Here is a 21,980-nt window from a genome sequence, read left to right on the forward strand (position 1 = left end):
TGGGGCAAAGAAGGGATGTGCCACCTGCTGCCTGCACCCCCCAACAACCCCCCCAGATGCCAGAATCTTATCAGAATGCTTTTTAGTTCCCACAAAACTCTTGCCCAAGAAGGAGTACCTAACTCTGCTTTGAATTTTTAGTGAAAAGTTGGTGCCAACTCCAGGCTGGGAAACAGCATTGCTGGGCTAGAGTTTCCAACACCAGCAAGTAGCAAATCTAAAGTGAAAGGCACTCCTTCCATCAAGAGATTTTTAAACGCAATCTTGTCAAGAAAGAATTCCTTCTTCCTCTTTCCAAGCAGGCATGAGGGAAATAATAGAATCATAGAGTTGGAAGGGCCATTTAGGCCACTGAGTCCAACCCACTTGTGAAGGTTTGAGGCCTACAGAGGAAAGTAAAAGTAAAAGGTCAGGCCTAGAGACGTGGAGTTTTTGTTAGGGTCCCTGACAGTATCCTTGAGAGTAGTTTCATTTCCTCTGTTAAGTTTCATTTCTTCAGGTTTGAAACAGTACTTTTGGTTTTGGGGGAGGAGTATATAAAAAGAAAGCAAGAGATCCAGTAAGAGCAGAGTCAGGAGACCAGAGCCTGAAGAGGGTGCAGGAAGAAGCAGCCTGGAGAAGTCTAAGTACAGCTAAGGTAAAGGAACTTGCATTTTGCAACTTTTATTTTCTCTTAATGCCTTTTGTATCACTCAGCTCTATTGTGTAAATACCTATAGTTGTTATTTGCTTGCTTTAATTTACCAGTAAACTGTTGTGGTTAACACTCAGGTGTCTGAAGTGTCAATCACCCCAGCCCTACAGCCTAAGCCCCACATTATTGGAAAGGTAAAGGTAAAAGGAGGAAGGTGGGACTCTTAAAGAGGCAAGAGATCCTTAAGGAGTTGCTCAGGGGGTCCAGGTCATAAGGGGAACCCTGACACCTCACCTTAGTGCAGGAATCCAGTTTAAACACCCATGACAGATGGCCGTCCAGTCTCTGCTTGAATATCTCCAGCAATGGAGAGCCCACCACCTTCCTAGGCAGTTGGCTCTATTGTCTGACTGTTAGGAAGTTTCTCCTGACATTCAACCAAAGTGTGCCTTCCTGTAACTTGTAACTTAAGCCTATTATTTCATGTCCTACAGCCTTGGATGATAGAAAACAGGTTACAGCCCTCTTCTGTGTGACAGTCCTTTGGGTAATTGAAGTGTCCTATCATGTCCCCTTCTCTTCTCAAGGATAAATATCCCCAGTTCCTTCAATCTTTCTTCACAGGACTTACTTTCTAGTCCCCTGACCATATTTGTTGCCCTTCTCTGAACTTGTTCCAATTTATCTGAATCCTTCTTAAAGTTTGGTGGGCAGAACTGGACACAGTATTCGAGGTGAGGTCTGACCAGCACAGAGTAGAATGGAACTATTACTTCCTGTGATTTTGAAACCATACTTCTGTTGATGCAACCTAAAACTGCATTTGCTTTCTTTGCAGCCTCGTCACACTGCTGACTCATATTCAGCTTGTGATTGACTACAACTCCAAGATCCTTTTCACACATGCTGTTACCAAGACAGATGAGCCCCATCTTATGCTGACTGTTTCCCCTGGGGAGAGAGAACCTAGGGCGATCAAGGGCTTTTTAAAGATATGCTGATCTATGCCATTTAGAGCTCCAAAGTCCACCTGAGGAAGTTTATACACACTAACCATCCTCTCGGCGGAAGGCAGTGGCATCACAGCATGCGTAGCATCAGTGCCGGCTGATTTGCGGAGCTGGAACCGCGTTCCCAAGGCACCACAGTTCGTCAAGGTGATGGTCCGTGAAATTGTCTCTCCCACCACATGAGTGCCAAAGTCAATGAGCTCTTTATCTAGTGCCAGCTGAAAAAGAGGGAGGGGGGAGAACATAATTACTACCATCCTATATAGGCAGCAGCATCCGTTAAATGAACCTCTAGCATTTCAAGCACGACACCTTAAAATCCTTATTTCCACTTCAAAACAAGGCAATGGCACACAGCGACTCTCCCTCCTGTTGACTTTTGTATAGAAACTACCTTAATTCAACAATGAAAAGGCTCCCCACCACACACATACACACACACACACACAGCACAGAGTCAGTCTCTCTGGAACCACTTCTGTGCATGCATGAACGTTGCTAATGCGGGGGGGGGGGAATGCAAAGAAGAAAAGAAACAAGATCTGTTTGAAAATTTAAAAAACACAGTGTAGCCAACGTAGGCTTCACACTCACATTATGAAAAGGCATAAAAAGGCCAAAAAAAAAAAAAAGGCAAAAGGCAAAAGAAAAAAAGGCAAAAAAAGGCCAAAAAAAAAAAGAATTTTCAAATGCCTCTCTGGAGGGGCGCCGATTTCTTCTCCCCAACCAACGGCTCTGCCTAGCTTCTTTGTTAGAGCCCAGAAACCATGCAACATGAGGATGTTCCCTGAAGCCAGAAGCGCAGGATGCGGCAAGAAGTCAGCATGCCAATGTCGAAACACAGGAGGTGTGCGTCACTTTGCTTGACTCCACCCCATCTTACTGTGATAAGCCTTTTCTGTCCCTATGCAACAAAGGCAGGGCCAAAATACCAAAAATATAAAAAAAATATATTTGAGCTTAAAGCTCTTGCTACCAGTACTAAGCCTTAGGAGAGGCGTTTCAAGCTTTTAGAGTGGGGGAAAAATACACAAAAGCCAGGAAGCCCCCAAACCGTTGATGGCTGGTGGAAAGGGGGTGAGGTCAAGGGAGAGGGCGTGGCTATCTGGGGAACCCCAAAGGGCCGGTTTGGGGCCCCCCAGGGCTAAAGTTCTGCACCCCTGGTATACAAACTTTGCCTTCCTGTTAGGTTTTATGCAACAAGCGCTTTGCGCACGCAGTTCACAGTCTCTGCTCCACGCCTTGCTGGTTTCTGCTTTGCTCCTGAATCCTTCACACTGTTCTGTCCAGCTTGGTTCAAGGCACCCAGAGGGGCTAAAACCAGCTAAAATCCATACAGGCAAGGACCTGGCAAGTCAGGCTGGCTCAAGGAGAGGCAAGGCCAGTCCGGTTTAAGGGTGCAGAATAACCAGGCACGTTCGACCAGGCAGGGTCTTCCAGGACCTTGGCTAGCTCCCAGTTAGCTGAGATTCAAGCAAGGCAAACTGTTGACTTGGTGACAGACAAAGGCTTCCTGAAGCCTTACAAAGGCCAGCAGCTCAAGCCCTGCAGTTAACTCCACCCCCTTGGAGAAGGAATTTGTTTCTTGAAGGGCTACTGCCTAATTTGTAGCCGCTGGCTCCTACGGAGTGGGGGCGGTGAAGGCTGTAATGGGGGAGTGTCTTCTGCATCAGAGGAGTCAAGCAGAAGCACCTCCTCTGGTCTGGGAGGCCCTGGCCTAGTGGGGACTGGATTAATGGAGGGCGTCTCCTCTGCCTCTGAGTCCTCTTCAGAGCCAGAGGACAGGTCAAGGCTAGGGAACATGACACACACTCCCATGGTTTTGTGGCCTGGATGGACCCCACCACCACCTTCAGTCCCTGCCAGCACCTGCTCCATCTTCTTGAAGTGCCTGTCTGGAATTGACCTCAGCCAGCCTCTTTGTAGCTTGCCCCTTTGACAAGAGGAAAGGGCTAACCCTGGGAACAGACCAATCTGTGTGCTGCTGCCCCATGTGGTGTTGTAGCAGGGGTTGTCATGTTCTGGAGTGACTAGACCCGGCCTGCCCGACCACTGGCACCACCTGACCCAGAAGGGCTATTTATTTATTAATTACATTTATATTTATTTATTTATTGCCTTTATATCCTGCCTTTCTTCCCCCTGAAGGAGTCCAAGGTGGTGTACATAACCCTCCTCCTCCATTTTATCCTCACAACAACAACAACCCTGTGAGGTGGGTTGGGCTGAGAGGCTGTGACTGGCCCAAACTCACCCAGTGAACTTCCATGGCCTAGTGGGGCCTGGAATCTGGATCTCCCGACTCCCAGTACAACACTCTAGCTACTACACCACACTGGCTCTCAAGGCTATTATGGCTTCCAGGTTAGATGGGGACTTTCCTTGGCAACAGAATGATTCATTGCATAGCTTCCATTTGGTGACTGCCTTGGATAACACGTTGACCTACAATTTTGTCTCGCCTTCAGGTCTGACGGTTTGGACAGACTACCTCACTTGTCTACTTCACACCTTGAGGGTTCCTGACCCTGGGTGTGGGGCAGCGCGCAGAATCCCTCCACCATGTGAGAGACTGTCCTGCATTTATTACTCCTACATTCCACAACTGGGACTCCAAATTCATACAAAGTTCCTTGTTCTGCTAATTAAGCACAGGACAGAATGGGAGAGAACCTTTCACGATACGGTAGGGATGGTGCTTTTTATTCAACTTCTGGCATTTGGATATCAAGCCTTTCATTGGTCTCTAGCACTTGACCCTCTAATGCTGTATTCCTAGGATTGGGCATTTAGCAAAGTAGCTGAATTTTCATAATTCAGCTATTTTGGTATTTAGACATGTTTGTTGTGCTGCTAAGTTTGACATTTAGTGACAAATAAGAGATCCAAGAAACTGATTTATTAAGCAATTTGTTTCCTGCCGATTTGCTGCCAAGTCAGGGGGCAGATTTCTAAACTTGGCAACATTGCCTCCAAAAGCCAGCAAGAAGCAATTCAAGCCAAGCATTGACAACTCATCATGGTTTATTTGAAAGGAAGAGATGATTAGAAGAAACACCTGATAAGGAAAAGAAGAACATCCCCAAAGATGGCCCCCGAACTGCAAATCCCCGAGTGGTCCCATTCACTTACCACTCCAGTCGTACTTGGGGAGTGTCACGGCGATTGAAAATATTCATATTGGAACCAATGCTGGAATAATTTGGCTCCTGCCAAGTTTGGGCGGAGGGGAGAGGCGCTCAGTGCAAGGCAAGGCTTGGCACAGTGGGTCAGAGGTGAGCCATGTCTGTGGCAGGGAAGAAGCAGCAGCACACAGAGTCCCTTTGTTGCTCTGACCAGCGAGCAACCTGGACCTGAAAGCTTTTGTAAGGGGTAAGGGTGATCACATGATCAGCTCTGGCCTATTGCTGTTAAGGGCCTTCTTTATTGGTCTGGCTAGTCTCCCTGCTTTACCCAGAGATGAATGGCAGTTCACATGGGCTGAATCCCAAAAACCCTCCAGGCCAAAGTTCATGGCCTGCCGTTCAAAATATCCCTGCGATTCTGGTTTGTGAAGTTTTGATGCACGTTTTAGTTCCTTTCTCCCCACAGCAAATGTGAAGCATTGGATTTCAAAGGTATGGTACCCAAATCGCTTAGGAAAAATCCAGAGGGTGGCTTTGATGGAAAATATGTATGGCAGTGTGGGACTCCAATGGGGACTCAGGTAGCAGGGCCCTGGCGCCTTACCCCCTGTGCCCCTGAGGCAGTTTGCAGTTAGGGATGTCCTTTGGGGGCTCGATGGACTTCCGCTGCCCACCTGACTCGGTTTGCATTTGTGAGCGGAGTCACAGGTTTTCCCTGAACTCTGGGGCCTTTTCCATACTTTTTTTAAATGTTGGGCACAATTTATGCAAATAGAGATTTGCACATATTGCAGCCAAAATGTGCAAATTTGCACAAATTGCAGCCAAAATGTGTGTAATTGGCGGCTGAAATTTGCATAAATTGAGCAAATTGTAGCCATACGTTGCGCAATTTACACAAATTTGCTCATAAAAAACATGGAAAGCTCACTACCTGGCCTGACTCATTACAGAGGAGCTTGACTCCACTGCAGTGGAAAATGGACCAAAGTCCAGGGGGCCAAACTGATGAAAACTTGTTGAGCTCCACCCCCAAAACAGATTCCTCCAACATCCTTACTTGCAGGCTGAAGGAGTTGCCGGCCTGAACTTTCCTGTGCTGCAGTGCCACCTTTATCATGGCCAAAGAGGGTACTGTGGTTCATTAGCTGTCAGGAATGATTCTGAGCATGTGGAGATAGTTAGCAGCTCAGACTCAGAATGGGAACAGCCAGAACTGGGGGAGGCTCCCTCCGTAGTTAGCTCAGATATGGATAGGCGTTCTTCTCAGGACCTTGGCACACGGATGGCTTGACCTGAAGCCCCCCCCCCCCCCGTTTCCTCCTCCATGAGAACTCAGGTCTTGGGGGAGGAGGAGAGTGTGGGGTGTGACTTGAGGGATGCTAGAGTCCGGTGCAGAACTAAGCAGGAAAAGTTAGAGGCAGAGCTCAGACGTTCCACCTGGTTGGCTATGCATGATAGCCTACGTAGGAGGGCACAACTGTAAGGGAGGGGCATCCCCACTAAGTTATTCTGGCCAGCAAGTTCTTGTTTCAAACTGCCGGCAACGTCTCTAATTCCCATTTGGCTCCTGTATTGATATTTGTAATTGTGTGGAGTAGCTGTTTTCCTTTGTAGCCTGAGAGTATCCGAGGATTCGCATTTGTAAAGAACCTGGTTGTTAATGAATGAAGTAGTGAGCCTGACGCCTGGTATCCTGGAGTGTGTGAATTGAGAGGGGAGAGAACCAAGGGACTTGACATCAGCCCAGCTAGACCTGAGGTACCAAATAGGAACCTGGCTGGATTTATCAAACTGTTGCTTCAGGCTTGCCTCCCTCTGAGCAGCTTATCTCACTGAGTAGCCATACAGACTGCTTGATCCAAAACCTGACCACCAGCCTGTCTGTGACACGTCTTCTGCCTCTGGCCATTTTGCTCATGCAGACACACGCACACCAAGTGTGGATGCAGTGTCAAGTTTACTGCCCCACATCCCCAATCTGTCATTTGATTGCTTGGAGCACAGCTGGCTAGCCCAGCCCATGTGGTTTACACAGTAAAGTTGCCCATTTAGAGGTACTAGCCTTGCTGGCTTCCTACGCTTCGCATTTAAAAAAAAACACAACAGCTGCCACTTTACAATACGTTGAGAGCAACTACGTGTCACAGAACTAATTATGTACTGGGTGGTCCATAAGCTAATAACAGCTTGTAGGGTGTAAGTGTCTGCATTTAATAAAAACAACTGTCCTTGGTGGAACTGTGCATCTAATGCCTAAAAATAATGCACTGACGTCTTTTTCCTTGAATATCTGGCTCAAAAATTTCTTGAAAAACTGCTAACAATGGATTAGCAAAAATGGTTCATAAACTTTTATTGCAAGCTGCTGGTAAGATGAAGTTGTTTTCAACTGCCATGGCTAATTTTAGGAGCAAATTCTCTGAAGTAGTTGTCTTCCAGCATTTATACTCAAGCTCACTTTTAAATGGATCCACCTACATGCATTTTTGTAAAGCTGGCTCCTGTAGTCTTTTTAAAAAACCAAAACCAAAAAATAAATCAGCAACCACAGCAATATAGTTTCAATGGAAAATAGCCAGCTTCTGTACTCCTGGGGCCACTCTGTGCTTCATTCTACACATCTGAGGCATTCCTCTGGGCCAAATGAAGTGGCGCGCACACACATTAGGAGCCGGGCGTGTTCAACAGCAGTGCCAACTGTGCGGAATGCCCTTCCCAGATAAGCGTGCCAGCAGCTAGATGTACTCCTTTTGGTACCAGGCAAAGAGCTGGTTCTTCTGGAGGACTTTGGGCTAATTGTTTTTTGGCTATCTAAGTTGTTGCATATTATTTATTATTTTGCTGCGTGATAGAGTCTCCTGGTGAAAATGAAGGTGTGGTTGTATCCTAAACTACTTTTATACTGGCTGGGGAATGCTGGGAATTGTAGGACTTCTTTCTGTTTAAACACACATAGGATTGTGCCCTAAGATTGTGTTTCTATATTTGATTATTGTACTTTCCATTGTGGCTTGATGTTTTATCTGATTCTTGTGAACTGCTTTGGGTTCATGTTTGATGGGGAAATGTGGGATATGGTTTTTTAAAAAGCTTTTAAGTGTATAGCGCTTATAAAAACTGCAAATTAAGCAGAGAACTGAAAGGGATAAGAAACACTGAAATGTGGAATATCTATTTCCCCACAGCTTTTGAAAGCAGTATTTTTCTTCTCCACAAGTGAAACCATCAACAACATTTTACTAACCCTGGATTAAAACTGCTTCACAAGCTGGATCTGGCCCACATGTGCCCAACTCCAATTTAAATAACAGTAAAGTAACTCAATAATGATGCATAGATATTGAGTTTAGTTCACTCAGAATCTTATAAAGGGAAGACTCTGGAAGGAAGCAAATCGAACAAAACTAGTGTGCCATTTCACAAAAATGTTATTGAAGCCAATGAGTAACTGCAGTGTTTGCTCCAAACTGAATAAATAGCTTGTGGATTTACTGCTAGAGAGAAAAGATACATTTTTTTATATTTCCAGCTAATATATTTATTTTTATTGTTATATTCTGAAACAGGGTCATTGCCTCTAATTCAGCAATAAACCTTTGACTTACCACACATTTCTTGGTTGAACATTTTAGCGGGATTGAAAAGGAGCCAATCTGAGACAAAAATGTGACTTCTCCTTCAAGATCTTCATTTATCTGATAGGAAACAGAAAATGCCATTAAGAATCGAGTGACGTTTGTCAGCAAATTAAACGTTGTTTTAGCTTATTTACAGAATTGATAAAGAGTGTGTAAGAGTGTGTAAGGCTGGCTGGAGGGACACTGGGACTTTTTTTCTGTCTAAATGTGAATAGGATTGCCCCCTAAGTCATTCTTAGACTCTGAGATCCTAATGATATAGCGTGGGATACAAATGTTTTAAATAAAATAAATAAATAAATCCAGTCCTTAGCTGCATATGCATTTAACGGCAATGAATATCAGCTGGCCATAAGTGCTTCTTGTTGTCAGCTGCACAGCTGTATGCCTGCATGGTTTACTTGGGTTTTAGTTTCTTTGTTGCCAATTACTTATTGTTGTTACTTTGTATGGTTTTATTTGTATACCACCTTGGGATACAAGATAGAAATCTTTTAAATGGAAACACTGAGGGCCAAGCCAGACGAGTCACCATTCATACTTCAACCCTTTATTTACTTAAAATATTTCTTGGCTGCCTTTCAGGACAGAAGCCCTCCCAAGGCGGCTTACAGCAATAAAATACATAAAAACAGTTAAAATATTAAAAAACAGAAAAACAATGAAAACAGCAATAAAAAACAACAATAAAATCAGCAACAGTGATAACAGCAGTAACAGCAACAATAGCAGTCATATCAAGAGAAGGCCAAGGTAAAATAATGTTTTCAAGGCCTTCTTAGAAGTTTGCAATGACGGAGCATGGCGGAACTCTGATGGCAGCCTTTTCCGCCTGCTGTGGCCCCAACCGGACCCCTTGAGCCTGCTATTTACAGTAGGAAGAACTAATGAGTAAATGGCTCTGACTATGGTGAGCCCGCCCTCTCGTCCACCTGGCCCACTGGCACCAGCTGCCACTGGAAACATCTGGCCCTCAACCACGTGAAGACCATTCACCACTCAGTAAGCATCTCAGCCATGCTTTGGTCTCTATTGAGATTCGTTTATTGGAAGGGCTATAACTCAGTGGAAGAATACATGCTTTGAATGTGGAAGGGCCCACGTCCAATCCCTGCCATATCCAGTTAAAAGGGTCAGGTAGCAGTGCAAGCAAATGACCTCTGCCTGTGACTCTAGAGAGTTGAGCCAGTCAGAGTAGACTATACTGAACTAGACGGATAAATACTGTGAAGTGGTATGGCAGCTTCCTATGTGCCTATCTTTTTCTCATTTTAACAAGGAAGCATTTTAAAATGTTGACTCTATGCCTAGCACAGTTATAAAAAGAGAGTGATGGAATTTCACGGTTTAAAATGCATATCAACCTTGCGCAGCTTTTCATTTAATCCTTTTGCTATCATGAAATCTGCAAGCACCGTTTAATCAGGATGATTGTATATTACTCCTACCATAGGTTTAAAGGTCACCCCTACTTCACAAGACATTCCAGCAGACATTGGGCCAGGAGGATCAAAGCTACAATGGGAAATAAAAGACAGAATTAGATCACCATTTTAAAGCTTATTCACACAGGTCTCCTAACAACAGTAGGCAAAGAATATGACTTAATCATTTTAACCCTCACGATCTTTTTGAAAAATTCAATATATTTTGTATATTACTGAAACTTCTGTACAGCAGCTTTTTGAGATACTGAAGATAGCACTTTTGCACTTTGAGAGGTACTCCATCACTCGTGCTTGCCAACCTCACTGATCTTATCAGCAGGCACACAAGAGCAGAGCTCTGAAGCAGATCTTAGTTTTATCTAGGTCTTAGATTTAAGGAAAGTGTTCAATAAAAGTGGGCAAAAGCATCTACATTTTAAAATAATTGTTCTCCTTCAACTTACATATTTTTGATAGTAACATAATACATAAGACACTAGAGCTTGATGACAGGGCTATAGAAGTTTATGTTACTTATGAGGAAATCCCTTTTTCCCATTTATTTCTTTGAAGTCCCACCTGGAAAGGCGGCAGGTATCTCCACCTATGGAGAAAGGCTGGCTCTGGAATTGCCCTGATGCCTGTTTCTTGTCCAGAAAGAAATTCCAGGATAGCTATTGGTATATGTCAATGCCTTTAGAAGAGAGTTTTGTCTTAAAAGGACATATTCTTATGAACAGCAGCAACAAAAAGATAAGAGCTGTGATAATGAAGTGGCTGGAGAATGAAGCAGGAAGTTGCCAGTTTGAATTCTGCCTTTGCAACAAACTCATTAGGTGTCCCTGGCAAGCCCCCCCTGTCTCAGGACACCACAGATCAGTGGTAGAACATCTCCTGGGGCTTCTCCACATGAGCAATTTATTGCATGCCCATGACTGGCCACTCACGGAAGTTTGCAGGTCCTTTACACATCATCATCAACCTCCAGAACATCTCCCGCGCCTTACCCTGGTAATCTCGCTTTAAAAAAGATCAGAGATAACACACTATTTAAAATTATCATGGGATAGCCCCAGTGTGTAAAGTCGGCAGTGTGCTATAATACAGCCACTAGATGGCGTTGTTTCATTGAACATTATGGAGCATTGCCCAGAGGGGAAGTTTTCAATTACAAATCACATGGTTGCCGTTGGTCACCAGCTAAAGGAGCCTGCAGTGAACACAGAAAGACTCTAGAAGAAGAAAGCCTGGTACAGGTATTGGTTTTTTCCTTAATGCAGAGACGTCCCTGGTTTGGTCCCCGGCATTTCCAGGTAGGGCTGGGAAAAAATCCTGCCTGAAATCCTGGGGAGCCACTACCAGACAGTGTAAAGTCAAGATGGACCAAGGGTCTGACTTGGTATAACTTCCTATGACGGGCTTTAGTTCAGTGACAAAGCATCTGCTTTGCCTGTGGCTGGTTTCACCCCTGGCATCTCCAATTAACCTGATCAGGAAGCAAATGATGGGGAAGGCACTTCTCTGCCTGAAACTCTGGAAAGCTGCAGCCAGAGTAGACAATACTGGGCTGTTCAGAATAATGCAGTTTCCTATGTTTCTGCCTCAGCCCTCAATAACAGGATAAGAATACTGAACTCTGGTACAAGGTTGTTGAAAGAATTACAACAAGATACAATGCATGCAGAGTGCTTTGAACACTCTAAGGTGCTGTGTACTTTTTAAACATTTACTATGATGGCTGTCCTGAATTTGATCTTTGATGACTGACTCCAGTGTGGCAGTGCTTTGCATTCTTAGCATGAGAAAAGAAAGCCATGACACACAACCGGGGGGGGGGGGGGAACAGACGGACTATTTTTAAGCATGCCTCACATATGGGCTCCTGCCTTTTGGGTGGGGAGGTGGGGGCAGAGGGAAGTAATCTAGCATTGCAAGACAATCCCTGATTGAGACTCGTAAAGGATCATTAAAGTAAGATGAGGCCAAGTTGCCACTTGATTTACAGCATAATTTCTGAGAGCTTGGGCTAAAACCAGCCAGTGTAATAAGCTGTTAATTTACAGCTTTCAACTTGAGATGAGAGTATTAGGGAGCCCGAGTCCAATCCAAACAGATCTGTTCTGTACATGAGCCACCCCAGCAGCAAATCTGCTACAGCATGTAATCTTGTCGAGAAAAGGAAGCAGAGTTGAGCTTGGTTAATATGCATCGAGAGAGGGCTGTTCTGTTTTAACCATATGAATTCACTAATCAATGGCACATGTTTTGTACTTAAGGTTAAGATACCAAAGTAAATAATATAAGCCTGCCAAATCAGTCATGCAGAGCACTCTGTACAATAAAAAGACCTTGCCCATCCCATGCTTTGAGGCTTTATCTACAACACAAGTAAGAATTTGGATGAATATCTCAGGGTGCTCTACTTGGAGCCAACAATCTTTGTCCAAGGGTGCTTCCACATGAGGTTTTTATCGTGCAATTGCCCTGACTCGTTTACAGAATTTTACCCTGGGTGGAAGACAGGATGGGACAAATTCTTCCATTTGTAACCTTTCCATGTTTTCCCACCGCTTCCTCTGCCCTTTTTTCGTACCAAAAAAAAACCTGTTAGAGAGCAATCCTATGGGGATAGACAGCCGCCTCCGAACTCGGAGGTGACCACCTATCCAATGCAAGGCAGGAGGAGCGCAGAGGAATGTGTCTCCTCCGTGCTCCAGCCACCCTGCAATCATGGCTAGACAGCCAATTTCGTCTGTCTAGCTGCGGGAAGGTGGAGCGGGCAGTGGGAGGCTGGACAACACATAGGAAATGTCATACCGGCACTTCTGAACTCTGCCCCCCGCCCCGAGGAACGCCCAGTTTTCCCCTGGGGAGGGGATGGAGGGCAGTTCTCCAGGAACTGACCACAGAGCACGGTTTTCTAGCAGCCATAGGATTGAACCCTTAAGGAGGGAGAGACAGAATGGCTGCACAATGCCTTTTGATGGGCAGCGCTACGAACCCTCTGCCCGGAAGCACCCTAGATGAAGGGATTTCAACATCTCTGAGCTAGAGCCCCTCAGATACTATCTTGCTTGCACCTTATTTCTATGCAGCAATCTCAAGTGGGGAAGGGTTGGGCTGCTGTATGCCCCTCCCCAAGAGAAGAATGCTAGCAAGTGAATTAGCTGCCTGATCTATCCCCTGAAAGAATAAGGGAGATACCGTGTTCATAAACAAACAGTAATAATTACCAACTCATGTTTTGCCTTCTCCCCACTGGGAGGGGGAGTGGTGCTGCACAACTCACTGGGCTGAAATTTCTCCTTTGCAAGTAATGATGGAAGAGGTCCTTTGTGCCTGTATGGCAACTCTGCTCTCTGCCCAGCTTTGCATCCCAGGGATAAGTGGTCAGTGGTCCTTCGAGGACCACTAGATCAGTGGTCCTCGAAGGACAGACAAGCTTCCCTGAAAAAAGACAGGTCACCCACCCCTATTGATCTTGTGTGCATAAAATAACTCCAACTGGACACCAGCCCAAACTCTGCCCTCAAGAACTAGTGGCCAGCCAGATCACAAGGACTAGCAGCACAAGCCACAGAGGTGCTGGACCCAGACCCTGGCCCTGACAATGAGCCTGTCAGCTGGGAACCCTTTGAGCTAGAGACACCCCCCGCAAACTTGGACCCCCAGAGGGATGATGTTTTCACACCCAGACCATCTTACTGAGCTGGCTCCTGCCCAAAACACACATGTCCTTTGTTAGAAATCGGCCGCAAGCTGTGAACGTCATCTTTTGGAGTATGAAATCAGGAAAATGCAATGATTTGCTGACTTTTAGCGGGGAATACATGGTGTAATTTCACTGGGGCATGACAGAAAACATCAAAGTCAGGAGTGGCTGCTTCAGGGTGGAAAATGCTGGGTTTAATCGCTATGCAAGAACAGAGTTTGGTTAAACAGTCTTTGTTTATGCAGAGACATGTTAGAGGTCCAGAAGAAATCATATTGGGGGCGGGGGGGAGATAAACGTTGCAGAAATTCAACCACCACTCCCCGTACTATAGAATTATGCAACAGCATCACAGTGGACAGGTTTTGGGGAGGAGGGTGGCAGCCATCCCTGAATCTTCTGGTACAGCATGTGCCGGGGTGTTGGGGGGGGGGCTGAACTCCCCTCCCTGGGCTTAAAAAAGGACCCCTCTAGGATCTTTTAAGCTGTTAGGGAGTCTTTTGTGGGGGTCTACTTGGATAGGAGAATGGCTTTCTCCTCCAATCCCAGCTGACCACTCACAAATAAATCTTTAATCTGTGATGGGGGCAGACCTCCTTACAGCTTAAAGGATCAGGGGGGGGGGGAGATTGGGGATGTGTCACACATCCCTAGCCTAAATTTCCCTTTCCCTGCTTGCATCCCTTCAGCCTAATGGTCACACACAGCACTGAGAACTTGCACCTGTGCTCTGAACCATGCTGCAAGAGTTCTGCTACAACATAGAATCATAGAATCGTAGGGCTGGAAGGGGCCTACAAGGCCATCGAGTCCAACCCCCTACTCAATGCAGGAATCTAAGTCAGAGCATCCCTGACAGATGGCTGTCCAGCCTCGTCTTGAACGCCTCCAGTGTGGGAGAGCCCACCACCTCCCTAGGTCGTTGGTTCCATTGTCATCTTGCTCCAACAGTCAGGAAGTTTTTCCTGATGTTCAGCCAGAATCTGGGTTCCTGTCACTTGAGCCCATTATCCATGTCCTGCACTCTGGGATGATCGAGAAGAGATCCTGGCCTTCCTCTCTGCGACCTCTCAAGTACTTGAAGAGCGCCATCTTATCTTCCCTCACTCTTCTCTTCTCAAGGCTAAACATGCGCAGTTCTCTCAAAAATTGAGCCATGTATCCCCCATCTTGTAACTGTCATTTGGTTTCTTTTTCCTAGGTGCAGAACTTGGCATTTATCCCTATTAAATGTCATTCTGTTGTTTTCTGCCCAGCACTCCAGTCTATCCAGATCACTTTGAATTTTGTTTCTGTCTTCCAAAGTATTAGCTATCCCGCCCAATTTTGTGTCATCTGCAAATTTGATCAGCATTCCCTACACCTCCTCCTCCAAGTCATTAATAAAAATGTTGAAGAGCACTGGGCCCAAACATCTGGGCAGCAAACATGTGCAGCCCTTGGTCCATCTGGTCCCCCCCCCTTTTTCTACCCTGCATAGACCCATCCTTCAACCCATATTCTTTTGGGTCCAATTCAAGGTGCTAGTGATGACTTATAAGAACACTCTAAAATGGCCAGGGCCCTTCACCAACTCCACCCCTATGTCCCATCACCACCTATAACTTCAACTGGAAATGCCACCTTAAGTTTACTGTCTGTACGAATTCCCTCTCTTTGGACAAGTTGCCCAACCCTGAGTGTCTTCCAGAAGTGTTGCAAGACCTTTTAATTAAATTGGCATTTGGTGTTTGAGGGACAAGATGGGATAAGACAAGACAAGGCTCATTCCATGCAATCACGTGTTTTGTGATTAATGTAGTTAATCACTATTGGATGTGGCAGGCTACGAAATGAACAAAATAAATAACGCAATTCTTCACACAGCCACACAGTACTGGCTTTTCTGAATTGGTCAGTGCAGGGTTGCATCAGCCATGTTTGTATGAGGCTATAAAAGACCCACAGGATGCAGTGCAAGGCCCTGCTCCTTTGCTGCCCCTGTCATTGCTGGATCAGTGGCCTTGCAGGAGAATTAGCAGGGGTTGGACCACCCAAGTGAGAAACTGTGGTGCCTTAGAAACACCACAGCTCACTTTCCTCACCCCGCTGCCAAGCCCAAATGACTACCACGTTTACTTACAGAACAGTGAAAAAATCTTTCAGGTGTTCACTGACTCCAACCAGCTTGCAGAAGTTAATGCTGTAGAAAGCATTGATCAAAACCATCTTCTTTTTATACGTTTTGCCAATATCAAAGTCCTGGAATGGATCAAAACACATGTTATCACACAGTAAGAAGTTTTATGGTGGCAGTAAAACCCTTGGCGGTGATTGGCCAAGCTGCTGTCATGTCACAGAGAGTCTGGGCATGCCAAATTGATCAATACAATGGTATTTCCCCAAACCAAACTGCTGAACTTGAGCACCTAATGGTGTAAAGAAAGCACACCCAAGTAGGCATGATTCTTACACTGGGTTAAAAGCAGGGTAGTACTGTTTAGTGATTAACAGCACAATCCTATGCATGTTTACTCAGAAGTAAATTCCACTGATTTCAAGGAGTCTTACTGTCATGTAAGTACATAGGCTTGCAGCCTACATCAATTAAAAACCTACTTTTGATAGACTAAAAGGATGCTCATTATTACTCACAACTATTTTTGAATATGTTGCGAATTTCTTAAATATTTTTGTGTCAATATACTATGTGCCTTGTAAAATATCTGAGCCTTGTTCCCCTCCTTTTTTAAAGGAAAGTATGTTTTTAAAACAAGCATTGCTCCACTCACATAATACGCACACAGTATGCAAATATATGCATATTTAGCGTCGACTAAGTAAGATTTCTTTAACTGAGTGACAGCCCAAAATATTTATTTAAGTCTTCTTAAGATTAATGGATAAAATTGGAGAGACAATGTGGTGTAGTGGTTAGAGTGTCACACCATGACTGCAGAGACCCAGTTTCAAATCCCACACTCTTGTCGTCATGCTCACTGGGTGACCTTAGACCACTCTGCCTAAACTACCGCACATTATTGCTGCGGGGATACTGTGTAGGAGAGGGCCATGTGTTCTGCCTTGAGTTCCTTGGAAGAGAGGCAGGATACAAATGTAAACAATAATGATAACAACTAGTTGTTGTTGTTGTTGTTATCTGGATGGGGTTGCACTCCCCCTGAAGAAGCAAGATCATAGCTTGAGGGTGCTTCTTGACCCACCCCTGTTCCTGGCACCTGTCAGGAATGATTCTGAGTGTGTGGAGATACCTAGCAGCTCAGACTCAGAATGGGATCAGCCAGAACTGGGACAGGCTGACTCCCTAGTGAGCTCAGATATGGATAGGCGTTCTTCTCAAGACCTTGGTGCACAGATGGCTCGCCCTGAAGGGGCCCCCCTCTCCTCCTCCATGAGAACCCACATCTTGGGGGAGGAGGAGAGTGTGGGGCATGACTTGAGGGATGCTAGGGTCCGTTGCAGAGTGGGAAAAGTTAGAGGCAGAGCTCAGACGCTCCACCAGGTTGGCTATGCGTGAAAGCCTATGTAGGACAGAGCCACTGTAAGGGAGGGGCGTCCCCCCTAAGCCAGTCTGGCTGGGAAGTTCTTGTTCAGACTGCTGGCAGCTTCTCTAACTTCTACTTCGGCCTCCTCTACTGGTATTCGTAATTGTGTGGAGTAGCTGTTTTCCCTTGTAGCCTGAGAGTCTCGGAGGATTTGCATTTGTAAAGAACCTGGTCCTTAACTAATAAAGTAGTGAGCCTGAAGCCTGGTATGCTGGAGTGTGTGAATGGGAAGGGAGAGGACCAAGGGACCTGACAGCACCTCAGGTGGAGGCAACGGTGAGAAGTGCCTGTTATCAGCTTCGGCCGATACGCCAGCTACGCCCATTCCTGGAACATGTGGGCCTGGTAACAGTGGTGCACATGCTGGTAACCCCTAGGCTTGGTTTCCGGAATGTGCTGTACTGGGGCTGCCTGTATATTTACTTCAGAAACTTCAACTGGTACAAAATATGGCAGCAGGGTTGGTCTCTGGGACATCCCATGGAGGCCATATTACACCTGCTTTAAAATCTTTACACCGACTCCCAGTTTGTTTCTGAGCAGCATATAAAGTGCTGGTTCTTACCTTCAAAGCCTCACATGGTCTAGGTCCAAGGTACCTTAAGGAGCGCCTTCTCCCCTTCATCCCAGTCTGCCACTGAGGGCTCTCTGCTGTGGCTGCCCAATGTGAGATTAGCAGCTGCACACAAGAGGACCTTTTCCTTTGCCGCCCCTCAGTTGTGGAATGACCTGCCGGCTGAAATGTGCCTGCTGACCTCGTTGAAGGTTTTAAAGCAGGAATTAAAGACTCTCTTATTCCGGCAGGCCTTCCCTTTTTAGAACTCTTGTTCCTTTTGCTGACTCTTGTATACTGTTTTTAAGCTGTGTTGTTTTTATTGCTGGATTTTTTTGTTAAATTGTTTTTAATTTGTACGCTGCCTAGAGTACTCGTATATAGGTGGGTTAAAAATTGAATGAATAAATAAAATTATTTCTTACAAAACTGAACTTTGTCCAAATAGGAGGTCCCAATTCATACCTATTTTAAGAGCATGAATTCAAGTAACCAGAAGGAACAAACATTTTAAATTATTTCTAGAGCACTGAGCTTGAAGTCTTTTTTAAAAAAAAATAGATCCTGGTTCATTTTTTTCCATTTTAAATCCACACCAACCTTGAAATGAACGAGGCTCGGCTTGCTATAAAAAGGGCACCCCTTAAATTCACGTCCACAGACCCTATGTTTATGAATGACTCCACTACGCAGCTTCTCCAAGTTTTGAGCAAAAATCTCCTTTTCCAGTTTAGTTGCACCAAGGGGTTTGGAGTCTATTCTGTCGTCTGGCACCTGAGGAGCGTGAAACATGATAGAGTGGGAGAGAAATACGCTGAGAATTTCAGAGAGGTGGAATATCTATTTTCTGCTTTGGATGTTCATCCTTTTTAGGTCTTTCGTTAAGTTTGCAGAGAGACGGATCAGATTAAAGCATCAGAACATACAGATATGCAGGGAAATGGTGGCTTTGCTAACTTACCTCTCCACCCCAAATCTGGTAAATATGGCAAAACTTTAAAACAAACCAACAAAAGAAACACACCCGCAGGCCACATTTTTTGAAACGTCTGTTGCTATTGGATGTGATGGCACTGACTTGACTTGCTTGAAATTAGGCCAGAGTCACAACTGGCTCAGCTGCTGAGGTGTTATAGAATGTTTAAAAACATTCTGACTGCTCGCAAGTTTAAAAAACTGCTGGCTCATAAGGCCTAAGGGAAGATGAAATGGAGTAGTCTTGGAGGGAAGGCATGCAAGCAGATAAGTATGTAGGCAATGCTATTATAGTGTCAGTTAAGAGCTGTTAGTCTGTTTGAGTATGATGTGTGTATGTGAATGGTGTTCGTAAGCACGTATGCATTTATTTAATAGATTTATATTCCACCTTTCCACCACTTAGATCTTAAATACAGCTTATAAACATATTTGAATAAAGTTGTTTATAACCTCTGCACAGACGGGCTAAGTTTTCACACAACCTCCACCTTAGAACAAAGGAACAGACTCCCTCTCCCTATGCATGATGTCTACTCTGTTTCTGGATGTATTGGCCTTGGCGGTGTGGCAAAAAGCAGGCCCTCCCTGGAAGCACCCACCACCCAAGACCAAATCTGGGAGCAAAACAGAGAACTATGTCCAGGTTAGGAACATAGGAAGCTGACTGATACTGAGTCAGCTCACAGGTCCATCTAGCCCAGTATTGTCAATGCTGCCTGGAAGCAATGGCTCTCCAGGGTTTCAGGCAGGGGTCTTTCCCATCGCTGCCTGGAGGTACCGGGGACTGAACCTGCGACCTTCTGCATGCAAAGCAGGTGCTTTACAACTCAGCTATGGCCCCTTCTCAAAAGGCTGTTAGAGCTGCTCCAGCCACACAGTTTTTCCTACATACAGCCGGTTTAAAGGCAATTAGATTCCTCACAAGATGGGACTCTGTAGAGTTAAAAACATAAGAGCAGCCCTGCTGGATCAGACCAAAGGCCTATAGTCCAGCATCCTGTTTCCCACAGTGGCCAACCTCACAAAGCCCACAAGCAGGGTATGGAGAATATCTTCCTGTCCCGCTCCTGCTTTCCAGTGGTTGGTACTCAGTGTCAGGGTTGGATCTGGGCCCATAGAGTCCCAAAGCAGCTCTGATTCTGAGGAAGAGATACAATCCATGGGAGAAGAACCAGCCTGCTTTTCAGAGGCACAGCTGGAGGGAGAGCACCCCCCCCCCCGCTCACATTCCTGGGAGCGACAGTGACCCTGGCATGGAGAGGGAGGGACAACTTGAGCTTCTAGACACGAGGCGCAGGTGCAGAGACAAGCGAGAGGTTGCAGGTGCTGAGAGGAGGCGCTCAGCCCGACTGGCGCGACGACAACACCTGCGCCCTGAGGCCCACGGGATCGGGGGGACTCTCCCCTCCTACTCCTTAAGTTCAGAGACTTGCTGCGCCTTTCTCCAAACGGAGACCAACTGATGTCCTACTCTTAGATTCCCCTGGTAGGCTGCTCCTTTGCATTTCCACTTAGTCTCAGGCAATTAGCATCTGTAAGCATCATTAGGTTGAATGGAAATAAAGCCTTGGAAAGGAGCCCTTTTGTCTGCGTGTTGATTCTGGCTACTAGAGGATTTCAGAAGGCAGCAGGGGCACTCCTGACACTCAGGGACAAACTGCCTCTGGTCCTAAAGGCAGCATATAGCCATCGTGACTTGAAGCTGTAGCCATGGATATCGTTATCCCCCATGCATTTGTCTAACCCTCTTCAAAAGCCATCTAAGCCATCACCACACCTTGTGGCAGTGAATCCCGTGTTATCTATGTGCTGTATGAAGTATGATGTCCTTCTGTCTGTCCTGAATCAGTTGCCCTTCTCCCTTAACAATTCGGTGGCAGTTCTGGTTGTCTCAGCATCAGGGCAAAGCACAACCTAATATATAAGTATTCTGTATCAATAGTGTGTGTGTGTGTGTGTGTGTGTGTGTGTGTGTGAGAGAGAGAGAGAGAGAGAGAATATATATAAGAGAGAGAGAAAGATAGTGATAACATGGGGGAGTGTGTAAGAGTGAAAAGGGTCTGAAGGTATGACACTGTAAAAAAAACTCTACACCTGCAAATTTCTAGTTATTTTTAAAAAATCTTTTAAACGCTTGGCACATTTTTTTTTAATCTTTTCAATGTTTGGTACATTTCTAAATAATACCACACTTTCCTCGATCTAAAAAAACCCCAGGGAAATGGTTGCAAAGAGTGCAAACTACCGTGAGTGAGCCATCATGAGTGTACAATAAAAGCCTTGTGTAGAAAGGCTTGAAATGTTTGTGTGTTTTATCTTTGCCTCCAGATGAATTGAAATGAATCTTTTCTTGTCTATTAAACTCCCTTTTCCCTCTAATATGCAAGGCTATATAGGACATGGGGGTGGGGATGCTGTTTCAGTTTGACCATGGCACTGGAAGGGAAGAGGTTAAAATCATTTCCTGAAGGTACAGATCATCTTGGGGGTAAAACATACAGGAGTGTTCTCCCCACCCTATCCCTGGCATGGATTTTAACCAGGAAAGGGTTAATCTCCCCCCTCCAACCCTGTGATTTCAATCCAAATTTTGGGGATGGGTAGTTGCTGTCATTAACCCTTAAAAAAAAAAAAAAGGTAAACTCTGTTTTTGGATCAATAGAGTTTGGCCCACAACTGGCTCCCAAGGTCACACAAGACTCAAAAGAATAGAGAACACACCGATTCTTAACTATGGAATGAAACAGGGGTTTCCACTTTGAAGGTACATTATTCATTGGTGATCCAAACCTTTTAACACTAATTCTGTACAATACCCTAAAGAGCCAGCCACTATGTTGTCACTCCAGGATGGGATGAAAAAAGCATGCCTTTTTTCCACATGAAATCATCTTTATCACCAACTCAACAGAATGTCATGTTCAGCTGTAACAGTCAGACAAGCCAGCAAACGTGAAGTGATATGTGTCTTCACAAATCTCCGAACCAAGACTAAGCCAGATAATTTTTCCTCTAGTTAAGAGCACAAATGGTTTGAGAATAGTGTCAGACTTCAGCTCCACTGACTAATTGCATTCGAATGAGAGTTTCAGCAGCCTCTTCTCCAAGCAGAGTGGGAAAAATGGAGACAGGTTCAAAAAAGCACAAGACAAATATAATTCCTGGAAGATACACAACACAACTTTTCAACTTCCTATAACTGGAGCTTTGGGATGCCAGCAGAGGATGGTGTCTGCCTCATATTGGAAGAAAGAAGGCTAATCACAACACTCCAGCTCAAGGAACCATCTCATTCTGGATGATCTTGCCAGCCCCCTGAGGTCAGTGGAAGAGATGGTTGAAATCATCTTAGCTA

At 45.3% G+C, this 21,980-nt stretch overlaps 1 protein-coding gene across 1 annotated transcript in view; it reads right to left on the reverse strand.

The window, feature by feature from the left end:
- Positions 1-21,980, reverse strand: part of CFAP74 (cilia and flagella associated protein 74) — a 111,060-nt gene that overhangs the window by 62,675 nt on the left and 26,405 nt on the right. The window contains exons 13-17 of the mRNA XM_084822065.1: positions 18,248-18,421; positions 15,672-15,790; positions 9,859-9,925; positions 8,378-8,467; positions 1,689-1,862 (exon numbers count right to left, since the gene is read on the reverse strand). Coding sequence (XP_084678191.1) covers positions 1,689-1,862; positions 8,378-8,467; positions 9,859-9,925; positions 15,672-15,790; positions 18,248-18,421 — 624 coding nt within the window. The remainder of the gene's footprint in view (positions 1-1,688; positions 1,863-8,377; positions 8,468-9,858; positions 9,926-15,671; positions 15,791-18,247; positions 18,422-21,980) is intronic.

The sequence above is a fragment of the Heloderma suspectum genome, chromosome 15 (genome assembly GCF_057233095.1).
Source record: "Heloderma suspectum isolate Gila_16-S chromosome 15, 16-S_ref, whole genome shotgun sequence".
Lineage (NCBI taxonomy): Eukaryota > Metazoa > Chordata > Lepidosauria > Squamata > Helodermatidae > Heloderma > Heloderma suspectum.